General features: G+C 39.2%; 1 protein-coding gene across 3 annotated transcripts in view; it reads right to left on the bottom strand.

Moving 5' to 3' along the window:
• CACNA2D3 (calcium voltage-gated channel auxiliary subunit alpha2delta 3) overlaps nt 1–20,791 on the bottom strand; it is a 795,368-nt gene that overhangs the window by 539,755 nt on the left and 234,822 nt on the right. For all 3 annotated transcript variants that reach the window (XM_047777080.1, XM_047777060.1, XM_047777070.1), the window contains exon 4: nt 18,968–19,027. In XM_047777080.1, coding sequence (XP_047633036.1) covers nt 18,968–19,027 — 60 coding nt within the window. The remainder of the gene's footprint in view (nt 1–18,967; nt 19,028–20,791) is intronic.

Below are 20,791 nucleotides of genomic sequence, written 5' to 3'. Positions count from 1 at the left end.
GTTGCCTCTCCCAGAAAAGCAAATCCGCCAACAGCTGCTCTACCCTTGTGGAATCCAGGTGACCTTTGTAGATCCACAGCTGGTTTCTGCCACATTGGAAGCATATACATCAATAACTTAAATCCCATCTGCATATACTCTCAAGGGACCCCTAAGGCCCTCCTTGCTCAAGAGCGGGTGTCACCTGCTCTGGCTTTTCCCCATCTTTTGTCTATTAAAGAGAATAGAAAAAAGCCAGAGGAAGGAAACAGAGAGAACAGCATGTCTGACTCACTGTATAAAGCACTTCCAACTGCTGTTGGCTCCCTGCCTGCTATCCCAAGTCCCAGGGGAGATATTCTAGAATCTTTTCCTTTGCAGGTAGATTCAAGAAAGTAATGAATGAACAAACGAATGAATACTCAGAGCCCTGGTATAGCAATGCTGCAAATGACAGTTGATCCCACACACCACCACCAAGCTCACTACACCACTAGAAATACTTCTTTCTTCATCTGGAATCAGAGTCCCACCCTAGGAAGCATTACTTGGCTTGTAAAGGGTGATTTCAGAAAATATAGGAATAATAGCATCAAAAACAGAAGGAGACAATACAACAGCCTGATAAAGCAAGAAAATAAAAACAACAGCTACCTGACTCAACTGAATTCAACTTGTACTTCTGGTAGTCTACTTTAAAAATTCCTTATAATTTCCAATCACTCATCAACATCAGATCAAAGAAAGATGGGGAAGATAAAGATTCACAAACACTTTCTGGAAAGCATACTGTTCATGAAATCAAAACCAGTTAATTTCTAATTCCCAGATTCACCACTCCCCCATGTAACTTTACATAACTTATTTAACTTCTCTGAATGCCAGTTTTATCATTCATGAAGTGGGGGCATCACAGTACCTACCCCCACCAGATTGGTGTGAGGATTAAATACAGTCATCAGAGCCCCCAAAATGCTACCTCACCTGACAGTCTAAAGTTAAAGGCACACCTTGTGATTCTGAGTCAAGACCTTGGAACTCCTCTTAAATAATAATAACTGGGAGTTCCCGTCGTGCCTAAGCGGTTAGCAAACCCAACTAGGATCCATGAGGGTGTGGGTTCAATCCCTGGCCTCACTCAGTGGGTTAAGGATTTGGCATTGCTGTGAGTTGTGGTCTGGGTTGCAGATGAGGCTCAGATCTGGTGTCGTTGTGGCTGTGGGGTAGGCTGGCAGCTACAGCTCCAATTTGACCCCTAGCCTGGGAACCTCCATATACCATGAGTGCATGTGGGTGCCTAAAAATAAACCTGAGGTTCGGGGTCAGAACCTGCCACTGGGGTTGAGGTGTATGAGACCTCTATAGTTGAATATAGGTGGCTCCAAACCAACGAGAATTTTACGAATTTTTTATCTGATAATTATATTGCCTTTGCAAATGAAATGAATAAAGGTCCAGACTCCAGATATCCATCTCTGCTAAGACATTTCTAAGAGCATGGTGGCGCTCCTGGAAATTTAAATGAGAGGGCATGTACCCAGAACCACCTGACCTATAGTTCAATATTATTTAAAATTCAGAAGGTCCCAGAAACAAATGGCACAAAGAGCCAAAAAGAAGTGTATAATATAATAAATGGCTGGTATTTAGTAATGAAGGCAGAATGCTTATGCAATTACGTGAGAGATTTCTTTGAAAATCATTAATGAAATTGGAAGAGGAATATAAAATCTGTCCCAACAGCAGTTTCTTGTTTGAGTTTCTCTTCTGACAGATAAAGGAACCTGTTTTAAAACAACAGTGAAACCAAACATGAACAATCAGCTAGCCCGGTGCTCCAAAATTGGCTGATGATTATGAAGGGAGAGTGTTCCAGATCTTTTGCTCTCTCTGCTCTCCTACCATCTGCCACACACACAAAAGAAGGCACAGGTGTGGCCAAGGAGGATTTGAGTTCAGGCACTCCATGTACAAAAAACACCTAATCTTATCACCCACTAAGGTCCCAAGAAGACTAGAAACGGCTAAGGCTCTGAGCATGCACCGCCCTCCTGCTGCAAAGTTACTACCAATTCTTCTGGCAACATTGCACTTTTTTCTCTTGGGCAAATGACACTTCTAACCTCTTTCCTAATGGAGATCTAATTCCTGAGATGATCTTTCATTTATTTCCCTTCAGTCATTCAGTCCTTCTTCAAATATTTACTGAGTGCTGCTGTGTATCTAAGCTCTGATCATGATGCTAAAATACAGATGTGGTCCTTGCCTTACAGGACGCAGGTGTCCAGGAGGCAGAGACTACATATGTAAGTAAAAACGTAATCACCCTCTTTGTATTTCAAGCATACTGGTCAAAATAATGACCATGGTAATGATAACGGTTACCCTGAACTGGGATCATGTTCTGTACCCGACAGTATACTAAATATTTTGTGTAGATAAATAAGCCAGTGGAAAAACCTGACCCACTTACAGGAGGCATATCATCATACTAAATATACAGAACTGAGATTCCAACAGGCTAGGAAATTTGCCACAGATCTCACCATCAGTAAGGGAAAAAAAAAAAAAAAAAAAAAGCCAGGATTCAAATCTATATCTTTCTGTCTTCAAAAGACATTCTCTCAGCAGCTAATAACGACCTCATCCAGAATGTTAACCAGCAAATATAAGCAGACATGATGAATTCTCTTTTACCTCTTTATCAAAAAGGCACTTTACCAGACAAAAGCTATTTGTGGCCCACTGTTCTCCTGACCTGTGTTTCAGAAAATATTATTAAGAAGTTGTAATTCCTCCTCCTCTTCCTCTCCAGTCATGCTTCTTTTAATCAAAACAACCACTACATTTCAGCCAAACTCATATAGAATAAGACAAAAGACTTTAAATCCTAGGGGAAAAAATGTTTTCATCGTGGTTATATGTTCTCAGCCACCTGAAACCTTTTACGAAGAAGGCTCAATTATGAATAAATACATTCACATGTATGATGTAATCACAGCCAAATAAGGCAAAAGCAAAGGTTTAATTTGGTTCCTAATTTCTTTTGAGGGGTGGCACGCCCATGGCATGTGAAAGTTCCTGGGGCCAGAGATCAAACCTGGGCCACACTAGTGACCATGCTAGATCCTTAGCCCGCAGTGCCACAAGAGAACCCCCTGTTTCAGTTTAAAGTAGGAAGCGTATATCTATTTGGGGGGGAAAGAAAGAACAGAGAGATTGATTCTCAGGGGTGTTTCCTTTAAGACAATGCTATGTCTGTAACGATGCTAAGCTGCTGAATTTCCTAAAAGAATATGCTTACAACCTGTGGAAAAATAACTGTTATCCTTTCCATGTAAAAACACCACAACCTCACAGACTTATATAACTCTAGATCCAGCAGGAAAAATCAAACCAGGCCCACCCCCTCATCTACCTGAGGTAACATGAAGTCCGAAAGGAAACATGACCTTCCCAAGGTCACAAAGCTGATTAGCAAAACTTCAAGGCCCTGGCTACTAATGAAATACTCCGAGGGGAAAAAATTACTTTTTTTCTCTACCATTAATGACTATTACCATGAGAAAAGCAGTTTTGTTTTGAAGACTTTATTTTGTTGTTTTATTTTGCTGTGGACAAGCAAAATGTAAGATCTAGGATTTTCCATGAGGGCCTGACATTTACAGCTTTGAAAGGTATTCTAAAAGATGATAACATTAGAAGTCGATTTCTGGTGAACACAAAGATTCAGATATGACCTCAAGTCACACCCGTTTTTGCTGTCAAATACTCATTTTTAGAGGCTGATTATGTCTCCTCTGAATTCCTACTTGTATTATAAGAGGCTGTCCCTGACACAGACATATTGTATCCGTAGCTCTGATTATAGGAGCAGCTGGGAAGGTGGGTGGGGACCTGCCCAAGAGAGGAAATCTGAGCTGTGAAAACTTATTCCCTTCTAATATTTCTTCTTTCCAATTTTAAAGATATTTTCTCTAACAGAATAATATCTGCTTAATAACTTGATAAATACTCATTTCATATAATATTCATTAACTATAATCAATTATCATATTCATAATTAGTATATTCATATATTTGGTAACTGCATATTAAATGGCAGAAAAAAATCTCATTTGGATGAAGAAAATTACCAATTCATGAATTTTACAAGTAGCAACAAAAGCCAATTGTTTCGATAAAAGCTGTCATTAATATATGAAAATGTTGTTGAATATTAGAACAATAATTAAATCACTTCTGGTCAAGATATAAGTATTTATTTCAAGAAAGAATCAGCCTTTTCTTTTTTTTTTTTTTTTTGGCTTTTTAGGGCTGTACCCATGACATGTGGAAGTTCCCAAGCCAGGGGTTGAATTGGAGCTAGAGCTGCTGGCCTACACCACAGCCACAGCTTCATGGGATCTGAGCCACATCTGTGACCTACACCACAGCTCATGACAACACTGGATCCCTAACCCACTGAGTGAGGCTAGGGATTGAACCCACATCCTCACGGATGCTATTCGGGTTCATTACTGCTGAGCCACAGTGGGGATTCCTCAGCCTTTTCTAAATGAAGAAAACAGATGACAACTTCATAAATTACTAACAACTGATGATTACCAGTCAAGCTGTGGATTTTAGTGAATGTATCACCATTATGAATTTCTATTAATTCTAACAATATTTGTGCTCATAACAACTAGATGTCAGGTGCCTCCTCTTATGGAGCTTATGTTTTGCTGGAAGAGACAGAAAATAAACAAACCCTACAGGGGAGTTCAAAGAACAGAAGGAGTCAGACAGGAACACAAAGGAGAAGGTTGGAAGTGGCTGCTAACCCACCTGCAATCTTAAGCAAGTTGTGTGGTGCTCTGTCAGGTTTGTGGTACGTCATCGATATTTTATTCTAAATGTGAGCAAACTGTAAGTCTAAGCAATAAGTTACCTGGCCCTACTGTGTTTTAAAAATTTGCACTGGTTACTATGTAGATAATAGATCCAATGCCAGATGAAGGAGCCCTTATGTACTTTTCTAATAATATCGGTAAAGTGATGCTTAATCATTTTTACTAAATCATTGTATCTTATTAAAAGAGGATTTTATTACATAGGTTTGTGGATCAGAATTTACCACTCTAGAAAATTTCTTCTTCATGTATTTGATAGACTTTTTAAACAGCCCACAGGAATGTTAATCTTAAATTTCTTTCTTTATAAGATTCTATCCAGGGCAAATGAAGGTCAGTATTACAATTTGTGGTTCCACAAGGCAACATAATTGGTCTTCTGAGGCCATACTGTCTTGGGTTTGAATTTTGGCACATTCACCAACTGTTGTATAACCTTGGGCCCATTTCGTTTCTCCTTATATAAGACAGAGACAATAACAGTATCTATCTCGTAGGATTGTGGGGAGAAGAGCTAAATGAAGTAATGCCTGGGAAGTCTTTAAGCCCTAGTATATAATGACACCTATTACTCTCATCATTATTACTATATTCTATTGGTGTTAATTAACCAGCAAACAGAAAAGTCCTAAAATAATTAGTGATGAGCACTTTTTAATTTGAAGAATTAGGGTTACTATAGCAAAGGCATGTGCTTGGAATTACATATGCAATGAAGACCTACACCACAAAGTAAACCAAAGGTAGAAAAGGTGAGAATTAATTCATCTGGGTACATACCAGGTGCTTTATTAACAGACTCAAATGAGACTAAAAATTTCTCTTTCTTTTTCTTTTTTGGCTGCATCCACAGCATGCAGAAGTTCCCAGGCCAGGGACTGAACTCACACTATAGCCATAACAGAGCCAAAGCAGTGACAATGCTGGATCCTTAACCCACTGAGCCACCAGGGAACTCCCGAGATCAAAATTTTCTCTTGAGGTGTCTACTTTCTGTATTGCCACCAGATTCAAGTTTTGCTTTAAAAATTCAATAGCAGTTCACAAATTTCTAGACTACAAGCGCCTTGGTGAAAAATTAGCAATCTGAGGGTATTCCTATTGCTGCCAAAGAATCTGCTAGAGAAAGACCCTGAAATAACTTCTGGGATCTGCCAGTGACCTCGGCAGTGAGCCATCTTAATGAACGACACTACAGTTTCTGGAAATGTACTGTGGGATTCTGATACTATGATTAACAGAACCACTAAGTGTTTATCTAACTTAATTGCAGATATGGCAGAGGGCCCTGATGTTCCAAAACATCCCCTTTCCAAACTAGCTGATGCCTGAAACATTACAATCACACTGTGATGAAGAAACAATGAAAGTGAACTTTGAAAGTATTTGTTTAATTGGAACATTTAATAAACTTTGAATTGATGGTGTTTTACTGTTTGAAATATATTTTAAAATTATGTTATTAACAAATATTTATTTTAAACAAATATTCCCAGTTTTGAGGAAGCCCAATTGAGAAAACCCAAGATTAAAAAGAATCACAAAAGAACCAGTGGCTTTGGTAGGAAAGAAAGGGCTTTATAAAGCAACATTTTAGACTTCTCTAACCACTATTACTTACACATTAAGGTATACAAGGTCATGATAGAAAGAAGAATGTTGTAGCAAGATAGGACAATGGAGAAAACACAGAGGCATTTTATTAGATTGTTCCTTATTGATGAAATTAGAGATAAAAATCCAAGATTTCTAAACACATAAGTAGTAAAGAGAAAAGAGGGTCGCTAATGTGAAAAAGTTGCATAGACAAATAAAAGATAATTATGGGAGGAACAAATAATGCCTTTTATTTCCCTCTGAACTAGAAAGTTGACTGTTCAAAAAAAAAAAAAAAACAAATCAATTACCACTGTTATAAAGTTGCATTTTTGTCTTTAAATTTGTTAATATTAATATCTTTATGGTGATTTAGAATGGAAATGGTGGCAATAAAATTACGCCATAGAAATTATAAACTTTTGAAAGACAATGTTTACACTCTAAGATTCTTTCTTATTCTTTTTTTTTTTTCCCACTGTACAGCAAAGGGATCAAGTTATCCTTGCATGTATACATTACAATTACATTTTTTTCCCCATCCTTTGTTCTGTTGCAACATGAGTATCTAGACAAAGTTCTCAATGCTATTCAGTAGGATCTCCTTGTAAATCTATTCTCAGTTGTGTCTGATAAGCCCAAGCTCCCGATCCCTCCCACTCCCTCCCCCTCCCATCAGGCAGCCACAAGTCTTTTCTCCAAGTCCATGATTTTCTTTTCTGAGGAGATGTTCATTTGTGCTGGATATTAGATTCCAGTTATGAGTGATATCATATGGTATTTGTCTTTGTCTTTCTGGCTCATTTCACTCAGTATGAGATTCTCTAGTTCCATCCATGTTGCTGCAAATGGCATTGTCATTCTTTTTGATGGCTGAGTAGTATTCCATTGTGTATATATACCACTCCTTCCGAATCCAATCATCTGTCGATGGACATTTGGGTTGTTTCCATGTCCTGGCTATTGTGAATAGTGCTGCAATGAACATGCGGGTGCATGTGTCTCTTTTAAGTAGAGTTTTGTCCGGATAGATGCCCAAGAGTGGGATTGTGGGGTCATATGGAAGTTCTATGGATAGATTTCTAAGGTATCTCCAAACTGTTCTCCATAGTGGCTGTACCAGTTGACATTCCCACCAACAGTGCAGGAGGGTTCCCTTTTCTCCACAACCCCTCCAGCACTTGTTATTTGTGGACTTATTAATGATGGCCATTCTGACTGGTGTGAGGTGGTATCTCATGGTAGTTTTGATTTGCATTTTCTCTTATAATCAGCGATGTTGAGCATTTTTTTCATGTGTTTGTTGGCCATCTGTATATCTTCTTTGGAGAAATGTCTATTCAGGTCTTTTGCCCATTTTTCCATTGATTGATTGGCTTTTTTGCTGCTGGGTTGTATAAGTTGTTTATATATTCTAGAGATTAAGCCCTTGTCAGTTGCATCATTTGAAACTATTTTCTCCCATTCTGTAAGTTGTCTTTTTGTGTTCTTTTTGGTTTCCTTTGCTGTGCAAAAACTTTTCAGTTTGATTAGGTCCCATGGGTTTATTTTTGCTCTAATTTCGATTGCTTTGGGAGACTGACCTGAGAAAATATTCATGAGGTTGATGTCAGAGAGTGTTTTGCCTATGTTTTCTTCTAGGAGTTTGATGGTGTCCTGTCATATATTTAAGTCTTTCAGCCATTTTGAGTTTATTTGTGTGCATGGTGTGAGGGTATGTTCTAGTTTCATTGCTTTGCATGCAGCTGTCCAGGTTTCCCAGCAATGCTTGCTGAATAGACTTTCTTTTTCCCATTTTATGTTCTTGCCTCCCCTGTCAAAGATTAATTGACCATAGGTGTCAGGGTTTATTTCTGGGTTCTCTATTCTGTTCCATTGGTCTGTCTGTCTGTTTTGATACCAGTACCACACTGTTTTGATGACTGTGGCTTTGTAGCATTTCTTGAAGTCTGGGAGAATTATGCCTCCTGCTTGGTTTTTGTTTCTCATGATTGCTTTGGCGATTCTGGGTCTTTTGTGGTTCCATATAAATGTTTGGATTGTTTGTTCTAGTTCTGTGAAAAATGTCATGGGTAATTTGATAGGGATTGCATTGAATCTGTAGATTGCTTTGGGTAGTATGGCCATTGTTAAGGCCAGCCCTCCGGGATGGCAGGCAGCCCCAGGTCCGGCGAGTGTGTAGGGGGTGGCGGGGGTGGGGGGAGGGGATGCACTGGGAAGCACAGCTTTCTGCTAGCTAGCGGGCCTGTAAGCTTGCTGTGGGGTAGGGAGTATTCTATGGGGACCCACCCCTTCTTCTCTCCCCTCCCCAGCTCGGGCGCAGACCAGGCTCTTCTCCCAGGTTCCCTCTGATGTGGCTTTCCACTTCCCCGCCCCCTAGAGTATTGCTCCCTTCCTCTGGGACAGCTTTGTTTTCTAGTCTCCCAGACAGTCTCTGCCCCGTCAAACTTGAAAGACCGGTTTCTACACCTCCCAAGCAGTCTCAGCTCCACCCTACCCCCCCTCCCCAGCCCTTTCCCGGGGACTAACCTTCAGAGCCAAGGACTCGGTGCCCAGCCCCCACCCAGGCGTCTCAATTTTTGGTGACTATGCCCATAGTTCAGATAGTCTGTTCGGTTTTTGATTGGCTTTTCAGTACTCCAACTTACCGCTACACTCTTCTCTGCATCTGGGGATTCCTCCGGTTCGATTGATCTTTCCCCCGAGTAGGTGACTTTCCAGGGTGCGGGATCCCTCTCTCCTCCTCAGTTCCCTTTCGGGAGCGCCCGTCCAGCTCGGATTCACCTTCTCTCACTCTCCTCTTTTCTCTTGTTTTGCCTAGTAATGTCACGAACTTCTTGCCGTTATTGGAGTTTAGGTTCTTCTGCCAGCGATCGGTTGCTGTTCTGTGCGAGTCATTTATTCTGTTTCGATGTGCTTTTTTTGTTGTGTTTGTGGGAGAGGGCGAGCGTGTCCCCCTACTCCTCTGCCATCTTGTCTCCTCTCCCCACACTCTAAGATTCTATAACAAAAAAGTTTTTTTCCCCTTCTATCAGCTGGAAGATGGCCTCTGGATAATTTTGGAACCAATAAGTCTATGTTGTACTCACTAATTATGTTCTTAAGAATGCAGAGGATCACACCACTGGAGGTTTCCCTACTATGCATAGTTTATCATTCCCTTCTCACCAGCTCTTTAATAACTGTTTTCTAATTTCAGTTTAATGGGATTCAATAAAATTGGTGTTTTTAGCACACCTACTATATGGATGGAAATATACTAAGTTACAATGAGGAAATTTATAAAAAATCAAAGCTATAATCACAATGCCCAAACTACAACCAAAATTACTAGACACGTGAAGAAGCTAAAAAATGTGACTTTACAAGAAAACAGCACTCAATAGAAACAGAAATGATCCAAATGCTGGAATCAGCTGAGAAGTAATTTAAAACATCTATTGTAGATATGTTCAAAGACTTAAAAGAAATCATGAATATTATCAGTAAATAGGTGGGAAATTTCAACAGGAAATGAAAACTATAACAAAAAGATTTGATAAACAACAAGGTCCTACTATATAGCCACAGGTAACTATATTCAATACCTTGCAATAACCTATAATGAAAAAGAATATATATACACACACACACACACACACACACACATACACACATATATATACATACTTGCGTAACTGAATCAGTTTTCTGGACACCAGAAACTAACATGACATTGTGTTTAACTATACTTTAATTTTTAAAAAAAGATTTAATGACAATTCTACAACTGAAAGTACAAAATATAAAATAAAATATCACCCGGATGAGTTTAACAGTGGACTGGGGACTACAGAAAAAGGAGGTTAGTAAATTGGAAACAAATTAATAGCAGATAGATTGGAAACAAAGCAAAAAAAAAGAATCACAATGATCTGTGGGATGGTATTAAGCAATGAAAAAGATATGACTTAAGTTCCAGAAGAAAATGTAAAGAGAATGGGTTAGGTAAATTTTTAAAGAAATAATTACTTAAAATTTTCCAAATTGGTGAGGATATACAAGAATCTCAGCAAGCTCTAAGCAGAGTTAATATAAAGAAAATCAGGAGTTCCTGTCATGGCTCAGTGGAAACAAACCTGACTAGTATCCATGAGGATGTGGCTTCAATCCCTGGCGTCGCTCAGTGGGTTAAGGATCCGGCAGTGCTGTGAGCTGTGGTGTAGGTGGCAGACGCAGCTTGGATCCTGCCTTGTTGTGGCTCTGGCACAGGCTGGCAGCTGCAGCTCCAATTAAACCCCTAGCCTGGGAACCTCCATATGCAACAGGTGCAGCCCTAAAAAAAAAAGAAAATCATATCTAGTAACATTCTTAATGTATCACACTGTACAGTATACTGAAAATCAAAGATAAGGAGAAAAAAAATCTTGAAAGCAGCAGAGAAAAATAACTCACTATATCCAGAGGAACAAAGATAAAAATGATGGCTGACATTTCATCAGAAACATTAAAAATCAGGAAAGAATGGGATTATGTCTTCAAACTGCTAAAAGAAAAAAAAAAATAAACTGTCAAAAATTTTGTATCCAGCAATATTATGCTTCAAAAATGAAAATTAAATAAAGACACTTTTAGATAAACAAAAGTTGAAGAAAGTTGTTGCTACCAGACCTTCAATGCAAATAAATAAGTAAATAAATAAAAGCTAAGAGATTCTTCAGACTGAAGAGAAATGATAACAAAAGAAGACTCGAATCTAGAGGAAGGAAAAAAAGAGTTTCAGAAATAATAAATGTGTGTGAAGATATACACTACCTTATTTCTTATGTAATTTTTCAGAAGACAGTTTAAAGCGAAACTAAAACAGAATAAAAATAACGCCTTATTATGGTGTTTATAATTATTACACATAATAGTAAAATATATGACTACATGAAGGACAGTGGTAGGTAGAAGTACACTATCCTTGTTTCAGGTGAAGTGGTACCTTGAATAGAAATTACCTCGAGACACACTGTGCACTTAAGGTAAAGATGTCTATTATAATCCTTATAAATCCTTAAAGCAACAACTAACAAAACATATTTTTTTAAAAGGGAGATTAGAACTTCCCTGGAATGTGACATCCATGTCTCAGTTTGTGGAAGTCCCACAACATAAAAGATTCTAAGCTCTGAATAAATTTAAATTAAGCAACAAATGGACACATATGTATAAAACTAACAGGATAGGAAAGTGATAAGCATCTAAAAGGGGCAAAAATAAAGTATCATTAGAGTTGAGAGGTGAGAAAGAGTATTATATGGAAAGTAAATAAAATAATTTTAATTTTGTACTTATGGGAAATACAGGTATTATGGGTTCTCTGTTGTTACACATACACATAGATATATACAAAATACACATGCTACCATTTTTGTTCCTTTGGCTAGAACACTGTTACTCAGGGCCAGGGGTGGGAGGGGTGGGTAGGATTTCTTCTAGCTGTGGTAAAGGTGAATCTAGAATTGCCACTCCATCAAGACTCCCTCTTTAGGGATTTGCTCTAAGGCCCCTTGAACTCCCATACTAGGCGAGGTCTCCTTGTTCTATGCTGTGATAATACTTTATGTCTCTGTTTCATGTCATTCATCATGATCAAAATTGAAAAAGTATTTGTCGTCATGTCCTTAACATCTGTCACTCCTTTTAGATGGTGGGCTCTGTGAGAACAAAGATAGCATCTGTTAAGCCATGTCCACAGCCATAGGACATCACTGATAACTATCTGTTGAATGAATCCTGGCACATGAGATGGATGAGATCTTAGAACTTGTATTTTATGGATGAATAATCAGACCTTAGAGCATGTAAATGGTCCAGTTGGGACCAGAACTACCAAAACCTACATTTTCAGCCCTCTAGATAGAAGGTCTCTGTAAAACTCATAATATTCTAGCCAAATGCACAAAAATGATAGTGTGTGTGCATATAATAACAGATAAAATACACTTAAAGATTCCTCAGAAACTGTTTCCACATCAGTCTTGTGAATAAATGACATGGTAAGTCCTAACTAAGAAAGAGCTAATGTGAGATCTTAAAACGAGGAAGACTGTGACCCCCCCAACCAAGCTGAGAAAAATAAAAAGGGAAAAATAAAAGCATCCTCTCATAAGTTAGATAAGAAAGAAGACTTACTTTTTAATACAAAAAGTGTGAAATTTTCCTCTCTTTTCATTTATTTCTCCTATAGCTGTGAAGAAATATCTTTCTTGTTCACTGCACAAAAGTCAGTGGGCTCTCTCTAGCAGAATTAGAATTAAATTAGAATTAAATTCTAATTGCAATTCTATTTCTAATTCTGGGGACTGGGTCTTTGGTGTTCCACCCACTCCCTTAGCAAGGAGCTCAATATCTCACTCAGTCCAAGAGGACAAGGATGGATTGGGGCTTGACAGGAATACATGAGAAGCCCCGTGAGTGGAGGGTAGTCATTTCTTCCACTCAGGAAGTACTTCTGCTAAACCTGTCCTTTGCAACAACTGTTTTTCACAACAAACAGTTTCTTCCCCAGGACAAAACCTCACCTGCCCACAGGGAAACACTGTCGGGAAAAGGACAGTTCTGTTCTGCTGTTTGCTGGATGCTCTTCCTAGTCCTTCCAAGAAAGGCTTCCTTCTCCCAGTGGATGATGTTAGATACCCTACAGGGGATGCTGGAGCTCTGAAGCTGCCCCATCTCCTCCCCAGAGTCTCCTTCAACAACAGCCTCCTAATGCAACAGGCAGTGGCAAGGAGGTGGTGGAAGCTTCTCCAGCAAGTTAGCACAAGCCATCAGCCTACCCTCGAGATATCTCATCAATGGTCTCTACATCCCTTCCAATCCAAAGCCCTCACCCCAACTCTGAAATCAGGACATTTTGTGTACAAGATAGGCGATCGCAGCTGGGCAATGACCAGGAGGGAACATTCAGGACACTCTGCATGCCCCCAGTTCCTTTCTGCTCACATTTTGTAATCCCTCTGAATGTCACCAGGCTTTTTTTGCCTACTACTTTCAAAACAACAAAGAAAAATTATTATAGAAAACTTTGTAATGAAAAAGATTTCTCAGGATACACAATTCAAAACCACAATTCTTTTTTTTTTTCCCCCACTGTGCACCAGCTCTGTGCAATTGGCACTTATTTAAGACAGCTTTCAAAGGAAATATGTTTTGTGGTTCAAAGATAAGCAGGTTTTTAGTAAACTGTCAAAAGGACTTTTTTCATCTTCTTCACTGCTGGTGGAAAAACCCGAAAAGAAAGAGTAAGTAAGAGGAAAAGGCTTCTCTCCGAGTTATTCTACATGTGCAGACCTGAAAATTTATCGATAGTTAGGATAATCAGGGCTAGGGTCCATCCCCACACCACCCTACCCTTGCCCTGAGTTAGGCTTTGCCATCAAAATAATGAGAATGAAATGCTAAAATTATCATATGATATAATTAAGAGAGTTTTTAAACTGTTTTCATTAAAATTATCTATCTCATATGCACTTTACATTAAAAACCTATGCTAATTCAAAGTATGCAATTAAAAAAAAAAAAAGGGAAGATGCCATTTTAACTGAAAATTGCCCTATAAGAAATATCACGGAACAAAGAACAAAACCAAGAGACCACCAAACTGGAACCCACATAAAGGCGGAAAAGCCAAAGGGCTAATAAACTGACACCAGTGTCCACAGGAAAATTTTCCAGCCAATGAACAAATCTCTGATTTGTGTATAGGATGCTGCATTGTGAGTTGTTCACATATGCCACCCTTCAGAGGCTGTATGTTGCCTCTTGCCCCAGCGAATTCTTAGGAACAATTTAGTGCCATATTTAAGACCTACAGAGGGTACCACTGAAATCAGGCCAAAAGCCCATAAGGAAAAGGTTATCTGGAGAAACTGTAAGAGGAAATTTAAATGATAAATAAGGAGTTCCGTCGTGGCTCAGTGTTTACCGAATCCGACCAGGAACCATGAGGTTTCGGGTTCCATCCCTGGCCTTGCTCAGTGGGTTAAGGATCCGGCGTTGCCGTGAGCTGTGGTCTGGGTTGCAGACGTGGCTTGGATCTCATGTTGCTGTGGCTCTGGTGTAGGCTGGCAGCTACAGTTGTGATTCGACCCCTAGTCTGGAAACCTCCATATGCCGCAGGAGCAGCCCAAGAAATGGCAAAAAAACAAATCAATCAATCAATCAATCAATCCTGACAATAAGGAGACATGCCTTTGTTTGGGTAATTTTTGATGATCCTACAAATGAAAAACAAATTTTTCACTTTTAAAGCACATGATGGTGCAAAGATTCAAAGACCTCCAATCTAAAGAGCAAGAAGGGGCAAATCCAACATCGCTTTGCTATTTGAGGAACAAGGTGGGCTAAGACTATATAGCTTGAAGCTACGCAGTTTAGGAAATTTCACAAACCATCCCCCCTTTTTTTTCTGTAGGAAAACAGACTCCCAGCTCCTTCTGCTCTTCTGAGATAATAGCATGAGGACCTTCTCAGCATTATTTCACAGTGAGCAGATGGTAGTTGAAATTTTTTTGATAAAAACAATCCACTAGCAGGGGTTGGCAAGAGGTCAGCAGAACCCAGATTAACAATTGATCAGCTCTAATGGACCATCCTAGCAATAAACTCAGAAACCATACACAGACCTGCTACCCCAGGAATAGCAGCGGGGCTGACGCCCAAACTGTTAACAGGCTTGTACGTAACAGCATCAGTGCTTGGCAGCTCAAAACCTTTATCTAAGCAGACATTCCTCAATGCACATCCATTTTCTCAAAGTCTTCTCATTCCCAGGTTTCCACAAAAGTACATGGTTTACTCTAACCCAGTGAAGATTCCACTGCAGTCTGAGGTTCAGGTAGTAAATGACACTCTGTGATATTGACAGATTATTTCAACACCTACTCTGTGCTCATACCACAACTGTAGTCTCTGCTATTTGTCTTGTACTTCCACGGAACAGATGACTGAGGAGGAAAAGCTGGGCACCCCTTCTTTGTTCCCAAGGTAACAAAAACTGTAAGACTCCAGAGACCCATTCTCTCAGTCTCTATTTTTTTCGAAAGAGATACCCAAACTGCATTCATGTTTCCATCACCACATTTGACAAGGGAATCATTCTGCTACATCAGAATTTTATTGTAAAGACTCAGTCGTAAGAATAAAGTCAGAATGCTCTTGAAAAATAACGATAGCATTGAAAGTGCACAACTCAGGAGTTCCCATCGTGGCTCAGCAGAAATGAATGATTAGCATCCATGAGGATGTCAGGTTCCATCCCTGGCTTTGCTCGGTGGATTAAGGATCCAGCATTGCCATGCACTATGGTGCAGGTTTCAGATGTGACTTGGATCTGGCAGGGCTGTAGCTGTGGAGTAGGCCAGCGGCCACAGCTCCAATTCAACCCCTAACCTGGGAAACTCCATATGCCTCAGGTGCAGCCCTAAAAAAAAAAAAAAAAACACGGAAAGAAAGGAAAAGAAAAGAAAAGAAAAAAAGAAAAAGAAATTGCATAACTCATATTAGAAGTGGAACCACAGGCTGGACTCTAACCCAACCAAGACTCAGATTGGGACTCAAACCTACGGTCTTTTAACTAAAACTCATACACCCAGACTTAGGACTTACTGAAGTTCAGGTTACTTTATGTCTTACTTAAGTTCAGTGAGAACTTAAGTTGATTTATTGAGAGAGGCAGCCTGTGGTCCATCTCAGAAGGTGAAAGGCACTGAAATACAGGGTGCTTAGTTTTTATGGGCTAGGGAATGTCATAGGCTAATGAGTAGTAGGATTGTTCTAACTATTTCAGAGAAGGGGTGGGGATTTCCAGGAATTGGGCCACAGCCCACCTTTTGGCCTTCTATGGCTGCTCTTGGAAATATCATGGCGCCTGTGGCTGTGTCATTTAGCATGCTGATGTAGTACTATGAGCCTATAATAAGGCTCCAGGTCTAGTGGAGGTGAATCTCCTGCCATCCTGAACCTAGTTGGTTTTAACCAGTTTTTGTTGTATCCTCAAGGGCTGTATCATTAATTAGGGGTTGTGTCCTGCCCCCTTCTTTCCTGTTTAAGCTTCAGATGGACAAAAAATATCTCTTAGTTGAGCTAAACCACAGAATATTTTTTCCTCTCCTGAGGATAAATAATCCTATAAGTCAATTAAATCATTAACTCCCTCACCACATTACCTTTGTTTCTGGTTCTGCATCCAATTTAGGATCATATGTTGCATTTAGTAACGATGTGTCTTTAATGTCCTTTAATGTTCCTCAGTCCAGACTTTTATGATATTTTATCATGATTAGATTCAGGTTACACATTTTGGACAAGAATTCTATATAAGCGCTCTTGTATTCCTCCTGATCATCACATCTGAAGGCACTTTGTCAATACTTTGTGTCATTATTGATTGACTTTGATTACCTGGTATCTGCCAGGTTTATCCATAATTATCTTTGTAATTAATAAGAAATTTGTGGGCAGCTATTTCAAGACTGTCAATATCCAGTTCTTCTTCAAATTTCACCTGCTAGTTTTAGCATCCATTGAAGACTCTGGCCCAAATCAATTATTACCATAATTTCCCCATCATTCATTCTATATTTAGTAGCTGGCATTCTACTATAAGAGCTTTCCTTTCTCTTTTATTTATGTATTTATCTATCTGCTTGTTTATTTATGCATTAACAGAGTAGAGTCATGGATTCTTATCTAATTTAAGTGAATTTGAGGTTCTGTCAGTTACAACCAACGTATTCCTGAAAAAGTTTCTGGTACTCCTGAGGAGAGATAGTTTCCCTTGGCAAGACATTCAAGAGGTTCTTAAAATCTTCACATTTATAAAGGTGCTTCCTGATGTTTCCACTAAATCCCTTCTTGTCCACTCTAGAAAGTCCACATCCTCTGAAGAGGAGGCACACTGAAGACAAATGTGGTCAAAAAATGGTCCCTGGATCTTCCTTGAGCTGCCAGGCAGGTCTGAATGTAGGAAGGCAAGGTGCTTCTTGCTACTTTCAACTGACTCCTCCCCCCTTTCTTTTGCAGCTTTGCTCTAAGTACGGGACTGGCTTCCTCATACCTCTCCAGGTGTTACTAGCAGTCCCCAGGGCTTCTTCACCTCCCCTGGAACTTTTCATGCTTGTCTACATTCTTAGTTCTATTTGCTTCATAAATTAGGTGTTATGACTGAAAATGACCCCAGATGGGAGCTCAATGTTTTGTTTCCCCTCCATACCTATTCTTCACCCATTTCTACCTCAGAAAGTTGAAACCAAATCAACTACACCAACAGTTGGGTTCAGCCAATGGTAGGTACTATCAAAAGATTAGAAAGCTAGAGACACTTACTGGGGTATCTTTGATCCAAAATTCTACCCTTACCAAGTCACCAGCCCTCTATCAAGTACCCATTCCATATAGCTATTCTCCCTGGGTTCTAGAAACCACTCCCTCCCCTTGCTCCTTCAGGCCAGGAGTGTTGTTTGTCCTGGGGTACAATACCATTGCTTGTTGATTTATCTTACTATATATTTGTAAATATTCTGTTTATTAAACTTCGCTCTATTAGTCCATTTGAGTGTGCATTCTTTTATCCACAAGGCAAAAAATACAGATGGGAGTGATGACAAGAGGTACCTCCATGAGAAAGAGACACAAACAAAGGCTACCTTTGGTATCACCATCTTTTTCTGTGCTTGAAGATTTATGTCTGTCCTTATCTTTTCCATATAAATTAACACATAGCAAAATGAACACTATTTACTAAATGTGATCACGTGTCACTAAAAGAGATATCTTCTAGCAAAGCACTGACTTAAGGAGTTAAGATTCATTCCTGTTTTCCTAGCAGTGAGGAAAAGTCATAAAAAACAAGATAATACAGATAAAATTTCCTTCTGGAGTGACCCAAAGGAACCTCTATGCAGTTCACTTCTTGCCTTTTACTATGTTTTCTATATATAGGATAGGATCAAAATCCTTCTCGACCAGACACAGGTGTGCCATGATTAGATAGATCCACTACAAAAAAATTAAGCAGATGTTCAAATCCCAGATTAGTGAATGACTTAATTTTTAAATATAATTAACAGTCAATTCAAGGTTAGATCCATAAAAACACTGCCTTTAGTCCCTTAAAATGCAGCCACAGCAGAGGGATTTGGATGTATGCTGCCACCTATTGTATCAATTTACCATTAAGAGCTCTTGTGATTATTGTTAGTTGACTGATAAACTTGCCTAGAATTAGCTGTTCATTGAAAGACGGCTACATGCACTTAAGTGTGTGTTATTACCCATTGTAACCTGCATGGTGGAAAATGGTTGAGGTTCACTATCCTGTCTTGTCAAGAAACAGGCACAAATATTTCATCCCTGTACCATTCTCTCAAAAGTCTTCTAAGCCCATGAACACTAATATTCCCAGTATACCTAGTGTTTCCACTTTGGCAGAAAATGCACAAAACAGTTTAACTCAAACTATAATCAGTTACCTGCAAGTCTGCATCAAATTCATGTTTCAGGTGTGCTTCTTCTGCAGCCTCCACGAGACGCTGGAAAGATAGAAAGTAACAGGAACAATCAAAGTGTGGCCTCGACCCCATTTCAACAATGTGAAAAGACTGAAGTTTCTCCATTGCCCGAAAATGATAGAACATATCATGGCATGTGAACTGCGACTTGGTGCCTTTGCTCCAATGAAACTGAAAAGAACAACATCAGTCTCAAAATCTAGTTTTCACTTTGATCATCCAATCATAATTCTTCCAATGAATATTTATTGTCACGTGTATATAAATGCACACATGTTCTGCAACCACTTTCATAAAAATTCAAAGACACTGGCCCTTGAGGCCAGATATGGCTTCTAAAACATATCTAGAAAAGTTCATTCCAGAGTTCCACTTGTGGCTCAGTGGTAACAAACCTGACTAGTATCCAAGAGGATGAAGGTTCAATCCCTGTCCCTGTTCAGAGGATAAAGGATCTGGTACTGCTGTGAACTATGGTGCAGGTTGCAGACTCGGCTCTGATCTGGCACTGCTGTGGCTGTGGTGTAGCTGCAGCTCTGATTGGACCCCTAGCCTGAGAACTGCCATACACCATGGGTGTGGCCCTAAAAAAAGAAAAGAAAAAGAAAAATGAAAAGGCATTCCTTAATATAGAAGGCCCTTAGTCAATATTTATTTAATTGACTTGAGTCCAACTCTAAGTGGGCTAACTTTCTTCCCTAATGGTTTGGAAAAAAGTACTTATTTTAATTCCCTCAATCATTTAAGGTCAATTCATTCTGCACTCAGTTCAGTACACAATTATCAGTTGATGGTATTTGAACTTAATGGAACATCAATGCCATTTTGACAACTGACATTCCAATAAAAAAAAATCACTAAAAGTAAATAATAAATTACACCTATAAATACGCAACTCTTGTTATTCTTCTTACCTAACTAAATTTAACCAATTCATATTATAAAAGCAATTTCATGAAATTCCATTTGATGACAATGGGTCAACCATCAAATCATTTATTCTTTAATTTGAATTTTCCAACAATAAGTTATCTCCCATCATGAAAGTGTGAGCTAGAGGATATTGCAGAAAACTCATCTAGTAAAATAACCTTTCACTGAGAGTTTATTGAACTAAAAGCAAAACCTGAGATTCAAGTAAAACAATTCAAACATTTCGATTTTTCTCACAGTTATTCATGGAGCCTATGCTGTTTTAAACTTGCTTTTTCTTGACATTTTACAGAGCTGAGTTTAACAGGCCCTGTTTCAAAAATGATGACATTGGTGTTAATCTTTAAATGATCACAATTCAACAGTCAAATGTTCCATGAATAATTATTAAATTGGACATGGAAATGAAGAGGCTGACACATATTTGGGTAACTCAGGAACCAGTACAAAGTACTAAAGCCCTCTTTCTCTCAACAGGACATGCAAAGAAAGAGACAGGCAAGCCAGAGACAGTGCTCCCACAGACTGGATCTGAGAGGGGTGGTCAATCACCAATCTGGTTTCCCACACTCTCTGTAGATAATCAAAGAGAGGTTCTCCTCCTCTGGTCAACCAAAGCACTGACCCCAGGAGAACATTACAGCGCTAGAACCAGAAGACCCAGTTCTGAGTTTACTGAAGATCCAACCCCCATCATTGTGAAATCTTGGGCAAGCCGTTCTCCTCTCTGATAGTGTTTCCTCACCCCAAATACATGAAAAACTGACCCTAGACCAGCTGTTCTCCAAGTGGAGCCCCATGCCAGGAGCATCAGTTTTACCTGAGAACTTACTAGAAATCCACATTTTCAGG

The sequence above is a fragment of the Phacochoerus africanus genome, chromosome 1 (assembly GCF_016906955.1).
Source record: "Phacochoerus africanus isolate WHEZ1 chromosome 1, ROS_Pafr_v1, whole genome shotgun sequence".
In the NCBI taxonomy this organism is placed as follows: Eukaryota; Metazoa; Chordata; class Mammalia; order Artiodactyla; family Suidae; genus Phacochoerus; species Phacochoerus africanus.
This window is presented reverse-complemented; position numbering and strand designations above follow the sequence as displayed.